This window comes from Alternaria conjuncta (genome assembly GCF_024043145.1).
Source record: "Alternaria conjuncta strain BMP 0040 chromosome Unknown scaffold_23, whole genome shotgun sequence".
Lineage (NCBI taxonomy): Eukaryota > Fungi > Ascomycota > Dothideomycetes > Pleosporales > Pleosporaceae > Alternaria > Alternaria conjuncta.
In genome coordinates this window covers 218,068-235,950 of record NW_026250112.1, presented here as the reverse complement: position 1 = coordinate 235,950, position 17,883 = coordinate 218,068, and the positions used below count along the sequence as shown (strand labels likewise).

Here is a 17,883-nt window from a genome sequence, read left to right as displayed (position 1 = left end):
CTTGGCAGGATGCACTCTCAGTTTCGTACTTTAGAATTTTTGGCGAGTTCGGTGGTAACAGGGCTGCAGCTTCTTCTGCGATCGGAATTGCTTTCGCCAAGTGTTCTGGTCGTCGTGTGGTAGTATACAATACTCGTAGCTTAACGGCAAGATTGTGAAGGTGAATCGCCCGATCTTTATCTTTCTCGGCTGGCAATATCTCCAAAATCTGTTGGGCGAAATACACCGCTCTTTTGACATCGTTGGGGTCGTTCGTAACTTCGTATCGAAGAATCAGCATCATCGATGCCTGGTCGCAACACTCGACTTTGGCGTCCACTTTCTGGAATCGTTGGAAGGCCTTTTCAAGGTAACGAACGCAACGAGTGATATCATTGACATTTTGGAAGCCCTCGGCACGGCATCCTTTGATGATAGCAACAGCAAAAGACAACCAAGCCGTTCCATGGGAAGTCAAGATCCAGACGATTCCCTTGCGAGCCTCCTCGGCTACTTTGTGGCGATATTGTTCCAAGTGCGCCCGCGAGGACTCGATATTTGATGGGTCATAAGAGTCTTCTTCTACTGAATGAAGCACCCACTCATGTTGTTCCAGGGTACTGACTAAGAGCCTGTGTCTTGACAACAACAATTTGCGGCGTGCAGGCATAGCGTGAATCGAATACTGCAACCAATAGAGCGCACACGCCAGGTCTTCTTTGGACTTCGTTCGTTCGAACTTCGCCATGAAAAGATTGCTGATTTTCGGAGGAACTTGATGTTCCATCTCTCGATCTTTTCCATCCAGTGATAGAATCCTGTATGCTGCATCGATTGCAAGATTGAGGTCCGAATCTGTCAAGGTACGAAGGAACATGAAATAGCGTAAAGAGGATAGGCACCAGATGTCCCCTGCTCCCTCATTATTCTCAAGCTGTGTTATCTCCCCCTGAAGTGCGTTGACATCTGCAAGTTCGAACTTTTCTTCCAATCGCTGTCGTTCTGCGATTACTTGCGCCTGCTGTTCGTTTACGATCTCCGCGTCCATATTTAGTCTTTTACCACTGCTGGCTCTTGTGTATGCGAGGTTTGGAAAGACTTGGTTATAGCTATCCAGGAGATGGGAACGGGAAGGTGATGTTTACACTTCTCCGCAGGCAGTCTTTAAGCGGGGCCTTCGCCCTGACGCTACGGCTCGCAGTAGAACAGACATGTGAGCTGCGGACGCTCAGGTTGCCTATGTGAAGACGTCAGATCTCGAGGAGCGCATATGCATCAACAAGCCATTTGGGGGTCAGCTGAAGTCTAGCCCTCGGTGGCGTTCTCAGCGCGAAGGCTCAAAGTCCACAAGATCTGATTGGGTGACATAATTCAAGCTAGTGCTGGTCACGAGGTGCCTGGCCAATGGTATCGAGCAGATCTCGCTTATGTCTTCCGAAACCGTCTTATCACCCATCTCACGCCTCCACGCTGTTCTAGGGAGCTGCAGGCCGGCGTACTGTGTGAACCAACTTCTTGGTTGATTCCTCAACAAAAGCCGTCGCGAGCTCTCGACACAGACCTGCGTTGTGGGTGGCCGAGCTGCTGTTGATCTGACTGCGTCGCTTCCTTAATGAGACTACTCTTATACCTTGTTTCTGGCTAATTCTTCTCAACATCAATTGCGAACATGGCCCCAGGTGTATTATCCACCCTCCAGCTCAAACACTCTATCGCACTATCTGAAGTCAAGCTGGGCCGTCTTATCACCAACCCTCTATATCCGGATGACAACTTCTTCCAGCCCGAGGCATCGGAGTTCGCAGAGCGTGACGATGCAAGCGCTCGCAACGCATCCAGGCCAATCGACTCACCACCTATGAAGGTATCAATCCAGCCATTCCACAATTTCAATGACACTCTGGAGCGCTCACGCGGAACAAAACTGGAGCTCTCTTTATTAAGCTTGCTATCAACATCTACAAACTTCTCTAAGGGCAGTTCCAGGACCATTGAGAGCCCTCTGTGCCTCATCCACCAAGTGCGAAACCCAGAGTCTTATTTCGCAACAGTGTGCAAAGACAAGGCAGCCTGTGAATGGATGGAGGAGCAGAATCAACGCCCAAAGACATATGTTTATCTGATCTGTGGATTCAAGACTTTGACGGACGCGACGTTGGAGCGAGATGGCACGAAAACGACTGAGTTCACACCTTCAGCTTCTTTACCTGTTGCAACAATCGCTGGTGCAGCAGCAGGAGTACCGATAGTCCTTCCAGATGGTGTGGGAGATGTTGAGGTTGGCATGGGCATCACAAAAGAATCGAGCGAGAGTCTGGGGTACTCTGCACCGGGAGAGCGCGTCTATGCGTTACAGTGCCGCAAGATCCACTTTAAGCGCTTCTCATCAAAGGTAGACGGTTCTCGTTTGAAGAAGAAAGATGAGAATTGCTGGATATCGTACATCGATGAAAAGTCAGGGGATACGGACGAAGATGCCGTCGAAGCAGAGCTCGCTGGTGCTTTTGGCTTGGAAGATATCGACGATGAGTATGAGACGCTTGAAAAGGTAGAAGTGGGCTCAGAAGAAATCTTGTTTCGATCCGAGTAGATTCATACAATGGCAATAGCTTGATACTCAGGAGAACTATTCGCGTATGAACTAAAGAAGTCGTGCTGGCCGTATAGATTGATCGCTTGTAGTAACCTTTCATTGGGTTATTATACCAGCGCTTGAATATGGAAATCAAATGTTTGCCAATCGTCGTCCATCTTTGGCTGTCTTGAAAGGGGAAATGCACCATCGCGACAAAGAGGCGCTAGCTCTTGCAGGAGATCGTCCAAATTCTCAGCCGACTCGTTTCCTCTCCAGTAACCTTCATCTTCAGCGACTCGTAATTTCTGTAACGCCATGGCGCTCATATCCTTCTCTGGAACAGATACGAATATTTTGAATGTGTCCACAATCGGGATTGCACGTGCAGCAGCAGCCTGCAAAGTATCCGAAATCCCTACAAAGAGATCTACATCGAGTTGATCGTGGGGCGCAATACTGTGGAACAGGTTTTCGTGCATGACCGAAATGCCCATCTCAGGATTGAAATTGAGTATGACGCAACCGATGGTATTATCGGAGTTGTTTGTGACTTTGAAGCGGAACAGTTCCTTTTGTTGCACACGATATACACCGTCTTGCTGCAAGCCAATGCTCTGAGCGGCAGGTATCCAAATCGACTTTTCAGTGTCTGCATATTCGCCGTCTGGTGAGGGCTCGAGAGTGACATATGCAAGGTCTGGGAGGTTGCCAAGACGAATGTGTGGATTCTCCAATCCTCTCAACAGTTTGAACCGAGCTATGTGTTCTAGTCGAGAGATGAGCTTGGGCATGCGCTTATCTCCACTAAGCGGAGCCAGGGTGTTGGAGATATATGCAGGGAAGATATCACCAACGCAGTTGATCTGATAGCACCCTTCATGGTCCAACTGGACTCGGAACTGAGCGTCGTCGTCAGTTGATAAGCATAATTTCTCTCTCCCTTTCAAGCTATGATCCCAGTCGCGTGGAAACTGGACAGCTTGGGCTTCATTGCTAGCGATGAATCGAACTCCGGCTGTGCCTCCTAGAGGCAGGCTTTGTAACACGGCTGGACATCCGACGTCAAGCTTTTGCCATTGCAGATCCGTAATGCTTTCGGGCTGAAGGAACACAGCACGGCACTCTCGCGATTTCATCCGTTCGATCCGTACTTTTGCGAGGATGTCTGACTCTGATATCGGCGTGGCGGGGTCAAAGCTGAGAGGAAGAATGGCATAGACGGAATGGATGTATACTGCATCCATTCTGCCGCCATCTAAGCGCAGCCACTGCCTTTGCTTTTCGTCCACGTGAAGTACTGTGAGGGTATGGACTCTAGACCTGAAAGCCTCGTCGAAGAAGAACCGACGCAGATCCCCGATAATGTAAGGCGTTTGGGAGGCCACCTTTTCCGCTATCTTTGAACGCACTCGATCGTAAATGGCACGAGAAGACAGCCGTGTAGACGTGTTTCGAAGCGTGTCTAACAGCCAATAGGAGAGATACCCGTGGATGTAGATGTCGGTGGCTGTTTTGCAGGTATATTCCTTTGCCTTTTGGTAATCAAGACAGGCCGCGAGAGTCACAAATCCGCTCGGCGACTCCAGCCAGGAAGCCTTGCCAGCCCAATGTTGTACTCTATCCATATTGTCAGGAACATCAATCTCTTGGTCCGACAGGTAAGTGCCCCGAACGCCACGGACCCCTTCAACTTCCTCATCATCATCTTCACCCCGCACAGCACCGCCGGAGAAGCAACTGTCGAGTACCACTGTAAGGACCACAGCTTTTGCAACGATTTCCTGCAAAAGAGCGCCGAGTTCTAGATCCCTGAGATATTTGCCACCTTGTTTGATATCCCAGGGCACAAGACAATGATCAATGTTTCCGTGGCCCTGTCGCAGAGATTCGAAAACTGTCGTAGCACACGCTCCGTGTCCAGAATAGTGGATGTAGATAATGTCCCCTGCGGCAGATGTCCGAGCAAGATTCTGTAAGGCGCCAACGATATTCTTGTACGTCGGTAGTTTGTGAACCTCACTGCTCTGTTCGTACGGACTCGTGGTTCCTAGAACAGGCGCGAGTAGAGTGTCAATATTGCCAGCAGGAACTTTCAAGGTACGGATGAGGTATTCCCGAATGGCGAGTACATCGTTGACGCAGCCCCGCAGATTTCTGTATTCGACGTCGTTCCCGCTAGTGTCTTTCCTTGGATGCTGATCCTGTCCTTGGACTTCATACTCATCGATGCCAATCAAGACAGCTCTTTTGGTCGTCATGTGGCGAGGACTGTTGTGCGTCACACTAGGCTGTTCGTTTTCGTTTCGATCTCCAGTCTGGGCTGTTGTGACATTCGCAAGTCCAACCAGAATGTACATATGGAGCCAATATATCGTTACGCGCGGCCGTTACCAGATCTTTGGCTACCTGGGTAGCGCGCCACGGGCCGCCATCAGGGCGTTCTTCAGCTCTGCACCCCTAGCGTGCGGCGCGAGCGACACAACAAGCCAGACCACATACCACTTGCTTGCGCCGCGCAGACTATCCTCCTATCTTGTCTGCTAACATACTACTGGCACTTGAGGGAGAGGCGCCACGAGGCCACCCGCATATGCGTGGCGTTATTGGTAGCAGTACTGTGACAGTTTAGACACCCATGAACCAGAAGATGCACGTACTCCACGGTATCGAGTCCAGACACTCTCAGCTTTGCAGCCACGGCGTTGCGAAGGTGTAAGGCTGACCAATGAAAGGGCGCGGATACCACAGAGATGTAGAAGACGCCTGCAAATGGAGGACTTTGCATTACACGAACCCGGGCGAGCTGAGGGGGTCGAGGCGATGACCGCGCATGCGTGATCTGACTTCCAGCGCCGCCGTTCGCTGTCAACGATTTAGCTCTCAAAAACAAATAGCTTCCTGCTCACATGCTGCTTGAGAGCGGTCGCGGCCCTTGGGTAGCTGTGTGAATCCGGCAGATACCTAGGTAGCGCAAAGACTCCCATGTAGCCTGTAATTTTCGCCAGTCTTTGCCGGTTAAGGCCCCCTCGCGTGTTGTGGTGTCGAGTTGCGGTTGCGCATGGGGTAAGAGATTCTTTCTGGCTTCGCTCCACCGATGCGCAATGCTAAATCGCGGTATCGCGTCGCGCGATGGCGTTCGAAGGCATTGCCGCCTTTACAGTAGCGCTTACCTTTCGACCCCGCACAAACAGCGGATAGCGCCGCCAAGCTTGCCAATTCGTGTCTTGGTCTGCTCAACTAGCTCTGAAGGTTCGCAATTCAACATACATGATGATGCAAGACGGCAAGTTCGTGTGGACCTCAACAGCTGCGCGCACCGCCGTTATTTTCTCCAAAACTGCTGATGCTTCCACATACGACCATAGGATCATGAAAATTAGGCTTCCCGTCCGCTCAGCCATATACAAGCATGATACCGGCGGATTAGTAGTTAGGTGGGTGACCACTAGCGAATCCCCGCTGTTGTATGTTTTTGCCATTTGAACCATCTTTTTGCCCATGAGTGTTCACGCGCCGGTCGAACACCGACGGGCTCGCTTGTATAGCATGTGGCGCGATTGCTTCGATCCTTCATGTGCGGTGCCGGTGGCGATGATGGCGACTCTCTCTTTTTGCACCACAGTAGCAGACCCCAAGCACACGCCTCACTAACCTTCACTTGGACATTAGAGTAAACACCATGGTGTCATGAATTCCCATCTACTTCAACTCAACAACCTTCTTCCCCTTCTTCTTCGCCTCAAGCACCGCATCCCTCCACTCCTTAACCCCGTCCAACGCGCCCTCCGGATCCGCCTTCTTCTGCAGTAGATACCCTTGTATCTCCGCAGGCGAAAACACGCCCTCTGGAAGCGCTTCCGCGAACTGCTTCGCCATCTCCGCAAGCTTTTCTGGCGGTAGCGTCGCAAAGTTGGGCTTTGATGGCAGAGCGCCGCTAGTGAGAGGCGAGGAGGTACCACTCGATGGTCTAGCTTTCCTCTTCTTCGTTTTGGAAGAAGGGGATTTGGCTTTGTCGTCATCGCTCTTCTTCTGTGTCTGCGTTGCCAGGTCCTCTTCGCGACTGTACATGCGACGGAAGATTTCTTGTATTTGCGTGTTGGTCGCGAGTGTGAATTTGATCTGCAGGTCTACGCGACCGGGGCGGATGAGTGCGGAGTCGAGCTTCTCGGGGTAGTTTGTTGTCATTATTAAGACGCGGCCCTCGCTTGAGGCAGCGCCGTCGATGATGTTGAGGAGACCGGCGAGCGATATCTTACTTTTGCTGCCCTCCTCGTCGGTGGGAGAGGGCACTGGTGGTGGAGGAGGCGGAGGTGAGGGCTTCACGCTAGGTGCTTTTATGCTGGGTGTCTTTACGCTGGGTGCTCGAACGGATGATGCTGCGTCGTCTGTGACAAGGGTGGTGGTTTCGCTGTCTGGCTTGGTTATCTTGCGCGGACGTAACGTTTGGGTAAGTCTTCGGCGGAAGGACTTCTTCTTCTCGATATCGGTAATAGACTTCTGCTTTTCCTCGACCTTCTTCCCATCTGTGCACTCAACCTTCTCTTCCTTTTCTGCCTTCTCTGTCACGGTATCCTTCGCTTCAATAGGTGTCTCGGCTTTCTCTTCCACCTCCGAGACGCGATCTGGTTCTGGAATCTCGGAGGACTTGTCCCGGCGAATACCCGCGCTATCGATATCTTCTAACAGGACAATACACCGGTTAGGCAGTTGACTGAACAGCATCGCAAGATCCGACTCGGTCATATCACGCTCACTCAAAGAGGCGCAGTAAACGCTCAGCCCAAAGATTCCAGCTACTGCAAAACTCAACGATGTTTTGCCGGTACCAGGAGGTCCGTGAAAGAGGTATCCTCGTCTGTGGGGAATGCCTCGCGCGGCATACCACCGAGCTGTGGCTGGGTGGAGGTATTCGTTAATGTCTGCAACGACCTTGTCCTTTTGCGCTTCATCCAAGGTCACTGTGCTGATAGGTCGTGAGGGTCGGCTGGATTGGGTGGACCAGTAACCACCGTGTTTAGTCTCCGCTCGCATAATTTCAGTCGTGCTGTTACTCTTGTGCGATGACCATTCCTTGACATGATCTATCAACTCCTTGACGGGCTTCGTGCTGCGACCCATGCAACGGATGATGACAAAGTACTCAATCCGTTCGGCGTACTTGTTCTCTTGCGAATCCTTCCTGAACTGAAAATAATGGCCGTTGTGGGTGAAGCTGTCGTCCCCAAGATTAGGCTCGTAATACACTGGACTGGTACCTTTGTACTTGTCGTAGTTAAAGATCCCAGACTCGTCCAAGACGTCTTCATCGTCCGACTCGGGCTCGTCATCAGAGTCCGCGCTATATCGAGTCTTGGGCTTCCTCGAGGTAGCTTTCAGGTCTCTGCTGACTTCCGTCATGCGCTGTTCCGATATCCAGGATATGAACTGGGGGTATAAATCATCATCGTCGTCTATCCGGATGGCAGAGGTGCCATAATCTCTGCATGAACTGTTAGCAGACCGCAGTTGACTGTTAGAGCTGTGAACTTACTGCATCCATGTACGCCCCCTGTTGTACAAGAACATGGCTCCTTGGAAGATACCAAATAATAAAAGGTATAGAGACATTGTGCTTCCAACATCGAAACCAATTTTGTTGAGGACCAGCTGGACAATAGCACCGAAGCCGGGAATGTTGATGGCTGCATCTGCGAGGCCAGGAGGTAGCGATTCCTTTAGGTTCTCCATGATTATACCAGGCCGGTGGCTTAATCCGCACGTCGAAGGAGTGTTATGAGTGGACGTGTCTTGAATGAATCCCGATGCGTTTGCTCGCGTAACAAAGCCCCCGGATTAGATGTGTTCACGGCGAATGTCGATGATTGTTGTAAAGTGGTAGTAGTCCAAGAGGAGACCTGTGATATACTTATTTGTCGCAAGCGCAATTCACCAGGCATCCAGATGATGTATGTTGGTTTACCTAATAGCAATTATCGTCATGACTTGGAGTTGAGAAAAAGGGCGGTGGGATGGCAGCCTGAGCTAAGGAGTGGCTGTGCATATTGTGCAGCCGGTCCAATGCAATCAGCTTCGACATCAGCCTCTCAAGGCTCTCTTAGGAGAAAGATTCCTCGATGGAGTAATGGTCACCCGCATGATGCGTCCAGTGAGTGGAGACCGCATGTGTCTAAAGTGCAGTGGCATCGTTAGGTCGAATGGGAGCGTTCGCGCGCAAACAGCGTGGCTCCAAGCAAGGCTGAGTGGCGTTCACTTTGAATCCCAGGATAAATATCCTTTGCGCACGAAGGGCGACTGAAGTGGCTGAGATGCATGCTGCTGTGGATACGGACGCATCATTACCGACTTTGGTGAGAAGAACCGGCGACGCCGGCCGTGAAGTGCGGGCTAGCCGGTGAGTCAAACGCCCACCATGGTACCGTAGGGAGGGCGCTGACTCGAAAGCTTAGCGAGGTAGCAGCAAGGCAGCCGCAGGGTTGAGATGTGATGGGGTTGGTTCATCTGCAGATGGCGAAGTGAGGGCTGTGGCGCACCGGTGGGCTGCAATCCTCCGCATGTTCGGGTTAGCGTATTTCTGTATATGGTCTTGGCACTATACGAGGCGGACTGTAAGCCCGCTTCAGAATCCACACATTGTTTGCGACTTGGGAGAATGTTACGCTTTTATTCGTGTGCGATAGATCTCAGAAACGAAATGATGTAGAAGTGGTGATGAGATTCATTGGTAGACATGCCGTCTGGATATCAAACGCCCCTACGCCCTTTGTTTTGCCGTACATCTATGCTAGCCTCGCTAGTTACCCAACCAGTCTAGGAACTCTGGCGTGAAGTAGCTGACCACTATTGAAGCTCCCGCTCGGAGTATGCCCTGCGTAGCCTCTTCCGCCATCTGCCTCAAGTCGAATACACCTGCAGCTGCGGCTGCGTGAATCATAGCATATTCTCCGGACACCTGGTATGCTGCAATAGGCATGTCCTTGCCAATTTCCTTTGCATCGCTAATGATGTCAAGGTACTGGCTCGCAGGCTTGACCATGATGATGTCCGCACCCTCACCAATATCCCTGACAATGGCTCGTCGTGCCAGACCGCGGCCGCCGGGAGGTAATTGGTAGCATCTTCGATCGCCAAACGAGGGCACTGAGCCTGCAGCGTCGCGGAAGGGACCGTATAAACATCCTGAGAACTTGGCGGCATATGACATCAGCACGACCTGGTGCGAGATGCCGGCTTCGATGAGCCTCAGCTTGATGGCGCGTATGCGACCGTCGTTCATGTCCGAAGGCGCCACGCAATGCGCACCGGCATTGGCATATGAGAGCGCTACATCCGCAATCCGCTCTACTGACAATGCATTGTTCAAGCTGCCATCCTCCTTGAGGATACCGCAATGGCCGTGTGAGGTGTATTCGCAGAGGCAGACGTCGGCGACGATGAAGAGATCGGGGAATGCTCGTCGCAGCAGGCGGATGGCCTTGATCACGGGGCCCTTGGGGTCGTCTGCGTTTGTGCCCAAGGCGTCCTTTGCTGAGGGTGCGAGTGGGACTCCGAACAGTATGACCGACTTGAGGCCCTTTGCGACGAGCGGGGTCAGGTATGGCACGACCTTGTTCAGGCCTCGGCGGTGGATGTTCGGTAGGGAGGGGATAAGTATCTCTTCATCAGGCTGGTCGGAAATGAAGAGGGGGTAGATGAGCATCGACTGCACTGAATGTCAGCTTCCATCATAGGCTCATGGCGTCATTCCTCGCACCTTTGTGAGCTGTCGCTCGGCTTGCCATGCTCGCGACAGAGGGTGGCTATATCCTCCATGCAATTGGCTCTTGATATCTCCGGATATGCTCACGCTCGTCGCGGCAGTGCTGGCGTAGGATCGGGTGGAACGCGCTTCCGATATTTGGGAGCGCAGGTCGGGTCGCTCTGGCCGCTCCGAATTGTTCCGGTATGCGATGTCTGAGACGAGCGAGGAGAACGACATGGCGGAGAGAAGGCAATAATGTCTTGTAGGTTGGTGAAGGAATCGAAAAGTTCAAGTCCCGCCTGTGCAAAGAAAGTGGAATGCCGCTGACGTTGGCGTCGGGGAAAGGTGGCGTTCGTAGTAAATGCGGACAGCCGAGGCGTCAAGTTTCACTCCGACTATAGCGAACGCACTTTGAGTTTCAGAAAATCGGAGAACGGACAAACGCAGAGACGAGATGGGGGTATCGGATTGAAGAGAACAATTTGAAGCGCAATTCCTTAAAAGATTGTGAAATCTACACGGTTTGCGACGACTACTATACGCATGTAAGCTGCAAATTGTCTCCGGTGCCCAATCATATGCGCAGGATTACTGAGAATCAGATGTGGCCTAGCGTCGGATGGTGTTAGTCAGCTCCCAGGTCGAGAAGTCGGGACAGTCTCGGGAATCTTGGAAGCGCATCGTGCTCCATCACATGATGCATCGCCGAAGTAAACACCTGCGCAGTCGCGCTCCAAGCGCACACGATCGATCCTCAGCCTCTTCCACGACAAGATGATGTCGTTGTTTCGAGTCGCGAGAACCCAGCGGGGCGCATGCCTTTTATGACGATGTGGCTGGCTCTCAATTTCCCGTCTCTGGCCGTCTGTCTACCCACCATCGCAACTTCCACCCTCCCATCGGCCCGTCTACAATGGAGTCTTACTTTTGTCTTATACAGTCGCCATCGTTCAGTAATCGGGATATCTGTCGCCGCCGCTGATCAACATCAATCTCAACATGACCGGACGTGGCTGCTTTGCAAAGTTACTCCTCAACTCAACAGTGTGAACGCGCAGTATGCGATGCGAGCCAGCACCAACATTAACATGGTACCGCAGTATCCTAATCAGATGCAGACGCCAGGCAGATAACGCCACGTACAAAGTCTCTGTCGTATACCCACCAAAACCAATACGGACAGGACCCTCAAAGCAAAAAGCAACACCACAAAACGAAAACATCAGCTTCGGAATGCGATGTTGTTGAGACAAAGGGCAAAGCGGGGTCGCCTTCTCAACCTATGAGCACTTTCGATAACCCACTGTATTCGCTTACGGCTCGCATGGACACAACGTGTATACCGACGTCTTGCTTTCTTTTTCGACATCGCAAGACCCCGCTGCCCCTAGCTTGAACCCTAACCTCGAAAACAAACATCACAAAGCAAAACCTCTATACCTAGCGACCATGCCCAGCACTCGGTTAGGCTAAGAAGAGAAACTCCGTCCAATAGTGCCACACCATCATTTTCATTATTCTTACTAGTCTAGGGAGCACTGGGCGCTACCCCGAGTGCCGCGTCGCTCCCTTGACGGTTTTCACTGCAAGCCGACAGAAACGGCAGTCCACAATCACTGTACTGACATGGATGATTGCGCGCCGTCAGCGCGGGGCAGCTAACGTTAGACCCCGTAGGCCGTTCATCATCTCGGTGTTGCGCATATCACGACAAACAAAGTATAAGCCGTGCGTCTTGTGAAAGATAAACACCAGGTATATATGTAGAGGACATGCAAGGCACACGAATCCTTTTCAACCCCTGCACCCATCGCAACTCCACTCAACTCGGTGACTCGATTGACTGTTCTAATCATGTCTTCTGACCTACGCGCCCCCACCGTTGCTGTCAACTTGACACTGATTGTGTTGACTTCACTCGCTATCAGCTGTCGTGTTGGGAGGAAGATCAAGATAATGAGCAGCTTTGGCTGGCATGATGGTGAGCTCAGTCTACTTCTTCCCATCCGAATCATCATACTAACTGACATGAAGCTCTTGCTGTCTTTGCCGGAACTTGCGCCATCGTCCTATCATGCATTCAGATGTACGCTACACGTCTGGGAGCTGGCCTGCACGAAGCAGATATCGACCCAGCCAACATGGAGATGCTCCTCAAGGTATAACAACCCCAACCTACCATCACCATCTTCCACCCACTAACCCAACACCCCAGATGGTCATGGCCGCTCTAATCTTCTACTTCTCCGTCAACTGGGCCGTCAAGCACTCGCTACTGATCTTCTACACCGAGCTCACCTTCGAGCCGTGGGCCCGCCGCTGCATCTTCATCATGCACATCGTCGCCTTCTCCTTCGGTCTCACCTGCGTCGTAACCAGCATCTTCCAATGCATCCCTGTGGCAAAATGGTGGGATCCGACCATCGAGGGCTACTGCATCAACCTGAGCGATTTCTCCTACTTCAACTCGGTCTTCATGGTGGCCTGCGATGCCGTCCTCTATATCCTCCCCGTCATCTTCACCTGGAATGTTAAGCTTAGGCGCCACCACCGCATCGCCGTCAACTTCCTCTTCGCTTTGGGCGGACTCGTCCTCGCTGCAAGCGCAACTCGCGTCTACTTTGTCCACCGACTCGCCGTCATGGGGGACTTCCCCTTCCAATACGCTGCATCCATGATTTGCGCCGTTGTGGAGAACCATCTCGCCGTCATCGTCGCCTGTGCGCCGAGCATCAAAGCCGTCCTGATCCGCTACTACCCCAGCCTGCAAAGTAAGTTCGAACGTATCATCAGCGACGAGGGCTCCGGCTCAAAGGGCAAAGCGTATCGGACTGGGAGCAGCGATCGTGCTACATATGACCCTGAGGCTGGGACCAACGGCAGTGAAGATGTCAAGCTGCAGATTGTCAAGACGCAGGATGTCAAGATTGAGAGGCCAGATGCGAACCGCATGATCACGGGTAGCAGTGGTAAGAGTGAAGGTAGTCTGCTAGGACGCTGGTGGCGGGCACCTAATAACTGGAACGTCAGCGTCGAGAGCCAGGGCAAGTAATATGGAGGATTTTGTATATTCGTAGTCGTCTTGAGGTTGATTCCCCCTTGCTTCTGTTCAGTATCATACCCATGTAGTCCTCAACCACCAAGTTCATCTTCACATCCACCACTTCTCACACGTCCGTCGTCCTCCCCGCCCCCTCATCATCTCCCAATCTCACCCCCAAACCACCCCAAATACCTCCCCCCCTCACTCAACATCCTCCCACTCCTCCTCCCCACCCCCAACCCTCGGCACCCCACCCGGCCCCAACAACGGCCTATTCCCTCCCGTCCCAATATGTACGAAGCCAAAAGGCTCACCAATGCACATCTCCCTCTCCTCCTCATACTCAACTTCCCTTTCACTGAAACCAAGCGCATTCTTGATCTTAGCCCACAATCTCTTCCAAAAACCGTCTGACTCGATGACCTCGGCTTCGGTGACAGGCTGTGGCAGCGCGGTGATGCTGGTGTCTTGCGCGTCTTTGAGGTTGGCGAGTGTGGGGTTCGCGAGGTGGTGGGATGTGTTTGACCGGGAAGAGGGATTGGCGTCGGCGAAGAGGATGGAGGTCATGGGGAGGAGGTGCTTTGAGTCGTTTTGGGCCATTTTGTCTTGTGGCGCGGGGGGTTGTAGAAGGTGTGTAGTGTGATGTGCTTTGCGCGCTGGTGTTTGTCAGTGGCTGTATTGCAAAGATATGCAATGCGAGTGTAGAGGTACGATGAGGTTGGCGTTGGCTACGAGTCTGAGAGAAGGGAGATGTCTCTTTGTTGTGGTCGCGTCGCGTGTCTCAGTTCGTTTGTTTGGAGGTTGCGTCATTGCGCAAACGGTGGGTTGGATGCGACGGTGAACGCGAGTTGCGTACGCGGGGTTCGGGCGCGCTCATGGTGGTCTGATCTTGGGGTGAATAAAGCGTTCATATTGTTGTGAGCAGAGTTATTCTCCACGAACTCTGTTATGCGCTGGAGTAAGCTGCGAGCTCCTATCGAATCGGTGTACTACTACAATGCGACTGGTTCATCGCCTGAGTCCGGATCGCGACGGCTTTTGACCTATTGATCATCGTGACCAGGCGGTAGATACTTCATGCGGTGTACCATTTGATACGAGAACCTATAGCCTAGCTTAATGGCCTGTTCATACCCAGTTATCTTGAGCTGCTTAAGAACATAGCCTCAGGCCTCGGGACAGAATTTACTGCAAACGCCCTCACCGTCTCCTCGGCTTGGGCATCGCAACCCATCGAAGGCAGAACTGGACCTCATTCCTTGCTCTTGAACAACTGTATAATGCTATCACAACATCTAGGGAGTAGCGGCAAACGAGCTGGGGTGTGTTTCGTATATCGAGAAAGGCGCGGTGGTACTTCGGTTGTCGTCGCGTCCACTCCAAGGCTCGTTCGTTGTTGCTGCCCGTACGCGATCGTAATTGTGTGAAATCTCAAACTCATGCCTACAAGAAGAGGGAAATAGTCGTATACATGAGAGCATTGAAGTGGAAGAATGCGCGTTCAAGAAGGTCAAGCCAAGAGCGACGTTGGCAGTCGCCGCGCGGCGCGACTACCCAAGTAATCAATCGGGCTTACATATGTACCTGAATCCTAATCAATCCGAGATCAATCCCCGTTCGCATCCGTCCGCTCGAGAAAACATCAAGATCAGATCTACTGCAACATCGCTTCCCCAGATTCCGTTGCCGATGGTTAAACAATCTGGGGTAAAGTTGTCCACGGAACGATTTGTGCCACCAATCACACGATACAACACCAACGATGCCTCCTCCACACTTCCCCGCAAAGTCACGATGGCAATGGCAAACAGCGCGCATGTTCGATAGTCGGCCCGCAGAGGTAAGCGCGACGGAATAATTACAGACTGTAGTAATCGCGTAAAGGGGTGCATTTCGTCAATCCAGTATAAGTACCCGGCCGTTCCGATGGACGGGTACCGAATACCAGGTCACTCGTTCTCTGCCGATCAACATGGCATTTCGTATAGTACAATTCCTTGCATTTGCAAGCACTCTTTCTGTTGCATCTGCCGATAAGTACACACGAACAAAGCCCGACCGAGGCGCGTTAGTCGTCGATGCATCCGGCGCAACCAACGGCAGCTACCCCAGCATCAGTGCCGCAGTGGACGCACTGCACAACAAGACCGATGCCCAGAAGATCTTCGTCGTCGCTGGAACATACAACGAACAAGTCTACATCCCTCCTCATGCTGGCCCCATCACCATACAAGGTTCCACGAAGGACGCTCGCGGCTACAAGGACAACGAAGTCACCTTGACATACAACCTATCGCGCCAAACACCCGGTCTTGCCAACAACGACGCAACAGCTACCCTGCGCTTGAACACAACAAACATCCGCGTGTACAATCTCAACGTCGCCAACACCTTCGGCGCAGCCGAGAAGAACGGCCAAGCCCTCGCCCTCAGCGCGCAAAAGACGAACCAAGGTTTCTACGGCTGCAAGTTCACCGGCTACCAAGATACCATCTACGCAAACATCGGGCGTCAGATTTACGCAAAGTCCTTCGTCAATGGCGCGGTAGACTTCATCTTCGGTCTACGCGCCATCGCGTGGTTCGACAAGATCGATATCGAATCCATCGGCCCCGGTTGGGTCACTGCTAACGGCCGCGAAGCTGACAACAACACAAGCATCTATGTCTTCAACCAGGTTAACGTCTCCGGTACCAACGGCACGAACTCGACCTTCCTTGGCAGGCCGTGGAGACCGTACTCGAGGGTGGTTTTCCAAGACAGCTATTTGGGCGATGTAGTGAAGCCGGAGGGATGGGCAAGGTGGGACGATGTGCAGAGTGTGGACAATATTGTGTATCAGGAGTACATGAACTATGGACCTGGCGCAAATCCTGAGGCAAGGGCAAACTTCTCGTCGCAGCGCGACGCGCGTATCAAGGCGTCGGATGTGTTTGGGATGAACTTTGAGAAGGAGAATTGGGTTGATGCGGACTACTTGTAGAAATATGATAGAGTCTGAGGGAGGCAGTTTTGTACGATAGACTTGAAAGAGCTAGTAATTGTACCATTCGGTGCCCAGGTGTGCTTCAACCCCGCGCCCTATGACATCGCGTGCTGCTGAGAGGACGACAATGTATGCCAAAGACACTCATGAGAGACATGCCTGGGTCGGCTTGTAGTCCGACAAGCCGTTGGAAGTCGTATAGTAGGTTGGGTGGTTGCGAATGAAGGTGGTTGGCAGGGTCGGAAAGCTCGATGGCCGGGAGTGGGGCATCACGTGACCATCAGCGTTGGCAGGCAGCATCTGGGCATCCACGTATCCATCTCCAACTAAGCGCAGGATAAATCACCGCAAACCGATCCCGAGCTCTTTGAGTTTCTACCCGCTGCAATATGTGGTATCGTGGTCCGTAGATATCTTCCCATGTCGATGCTGTCGTCGCTAATCCTTTGGCATACGTCATCTTCTTGATTGCGCAAAGCTCCACGGCACACGCAAACATCAGCAAAAAGTAGCGATGAGCACTGACATTCGGTGTCATCCTTTTCCGCAACTGTCATAGATGAATAAGAGTGGATTTGTACGGGAAGTAGATGCCGAACCCCCAGAGATAGGCCTTGCGGCTTGATGATGACGTTTTGGCAACATCACAGGCACGTCAAGGAGGGAGGGTGATAAACATGCGTAGACATATTCCTGTGAGCTTTTGCAAACAAAAACTTTGTACTTGTAAAATCCCGTAATAGACTCGAGATACACCAAAAACAAAATGGCATCAAGATTCCTCCAAAGCTTCTCGCGCTCAGCGCCCATCGCGAGCCGCTCACTCCAACAACGGAGCGAAGGTAACTACCCTCACCCCAAAACAAAAGAACAACCACTGACACACCTCCTCACAGTCCTCGCGCCAGTCATAACCCGCACATACGCCAGCAGCGCCGCACCCGGCCAATCATCCAACGTATCCAACCCGCAAGCAAGCAGCGCCGGGAGCCAGTCCATCAACAAGAGCGCCTCAGTCGGCCAGACGGACAAGAACGATGGCGACCACGCATCAATACAGAACCCAGTCAGCCATCCTGAGCAAGACCGCGCCGGCGCGACGGAGGAGACAACGGAGAGTCAGGACAACATGAAGCATGACCCGAAGGAGTCGGATGCGAAGAAGAGGGAGAAGACGCTCAATTATGGGCAGAATAAGCCGCTGGATGCGGCTGATAAGTAGAGACTTGTATAAGAAATAGAAGGTGATCTGGCGGCTCCATGTAGGGTTGGGAAGTGGAAGAACATTTTGAACGATGCTGATGCTACCATATGACCCTAAGACCCGTGTGGTGATAATGCCTCACATGTTGAAGAAAAGGCCTACAGACCGTGTTTGATTCATGAAGGGGCTATTGTTGTATGTAATCGTCTTCCGAGTAGTGGTGATCATTTGCATATACGATGCGGTCAATCATCTCTTTGACGTCTTCGTTGTTGCTCCCAACCTTTTCCGATAGCTGACTATCGGGATTTCTGTACAGCGTAGTGCTGTTCATCGAATGGGTATTTGACTGACGTAT

At 52.2% G+C, this 17,883-nt stretch overlaps 8 protein-coding genes across 8 annotated transcripts; 4 read left to right on the top strand and 4 right to left on the bottom strand.

Moving 5' to 3' along the window:
• Positions 1 to 1,648: 1,648 nt before the first annotated feature.
• J4E85_010439 (uncharacterized protein) lies at positions 1,649 to 2,569 on the top strand (the record flags this gene model as incomplete). Its single annotated transcript, XM_051474648.1, has 1 exon — positions 1,649 to 2,569. One exon carries the CDS (start codon positions 1,649 to 1,651, stop codon positions 2,567 to 2,569), a length of 921 nt encoding a protein of 306 aa, XP_051321568.1.
• A 110-nt stretch (positions 2,570 to 2,679) lies between these two features.
• J4E85_010438 (uncharacterized protein) lies at positions 2,680 to 4,812 on the bottom strand (the record flags this gene model as incomplete). The annotated part of the gene is made up of 1 exon (XM_051474647.1): positions 2,680 to 4,812. The coding sequence occupies one exon, from the start codon at positions 4,810 to 4,812 to the stop codon at positions 2,680 to 2,682; it is 2,133 nt and encodes a 710-aa protein (XP_051321567.1).
• Positions 4,813 to 6,253: 1,441 nt separating this feature from the next.
• Positions 6,254 to 8,281, bottom strand: J4E85_010437 (uncharacterized protein; the record flags this gene model as incomplete). Its single annotated transcript, XM_051474646.1, has 2 exons — positions 6,254 to 8,033; positions 8,085 to 8,281. 2 exons carry the CDS (start codon positions 8,279 to 8,281, stop codon positions 6,254 to 6,256), a joined length of 1,977 nt encoding a protein of 658 aa, XP_051321566.1.
• A 1,063-nt stretch (positions 8,282 to 9,344) lies between these two features.
• Positions 9,345 to 10,529, bottom strand: HEM2 (Aminolevulinate dehydratase; the record flags this gene model as incomplete). Its single annotated transcript, XM_051474645.1, has 2 exons — positions 9,345 to 10,253; positions 10,305 to 10,529. 2 exons carry the CDS (start codon positions 10,527 to 10,529, stop codon positions 9,345 to 9,347), a joined length of 1,134 nt encoding a protein of 377 aa, XP_051321565.1.
• Positions 10,530 to 12,376: 1,847 nt separating this feature from the next.
• On the top strand, positions 12,377 to 13,344 carry J4E85_010435 (uncharacterized protein; the record flags this gene model as incomplete). Its single annotated transcript, XM_051474644.1, has 2 exons — positions 12,377 to 12,451; positions 12,508 to 13,344. The coding sequence occupies 2 exons, from the start codon at positions 12,377 to 12,379 to the stop codon at positions 13,342 to 13,344; spliced, it is 912 nt and encodes a 303-aa protein (XP_051321564.1).
• Positions 13,345 to 13,536: 192 nt separating this feature from the next.
• J4E85_010434 (uncharacterized protein) lies at positions 13,537 to 14,212 on the bottom strand (the record flags this gene model as incomplete). Its single annotated transcript, XM_051474643.1, has 2 exons — positions 13,537 to 13,914; positions 14,192 to 14,212. 2 exons carry the CDS (start codon positions 14,210 to 14,212, stop codon positions 13,537 to 13,539), a joined length of 399 nt encoding a protein of 132 aa, XP_051321563.1.
• Positions 14,213 to 15,307: 1,095 nt separating this feature from the next.
• Positions 15,308 to 16,318, top strand: J4E85_010433 (uncharacterized protein; the record flags this gene model as incomplete). Its single annotated transcript, XM_051474642.1, has 1 exon — positions 15,308 to 16,318. One exon carries the CDS (start codon positions 15,308 to 15,310, stop codon positions 16,316 to 16,318), a length of 1,011 nt encoding a protein of 336 aa, XP_051321562.1.
• Positions 16,319 to 17,087: 769 nt separating this feature from the next.
• On the top strand, positions 17,088 to 17,543 carry J4E85_010432 (uncharacterized protein; the record flags this gene model as incomplete). The annotated part of the gene is made up of 2 exons (XM_051474641.1): positions 17,088 to 17,163; positions 17,218 to 17,543. 2 exons carry the CDS (start codon positions 17,088 to 17,090, stop codon positions 17,541 to 17,543), a joined length of 402 nt encoding a protein of 133 aa, XP_051321561.1.
• Between the last annotated feature and the right edge of the window lie 340 nt (positions 17,544 to 17,883).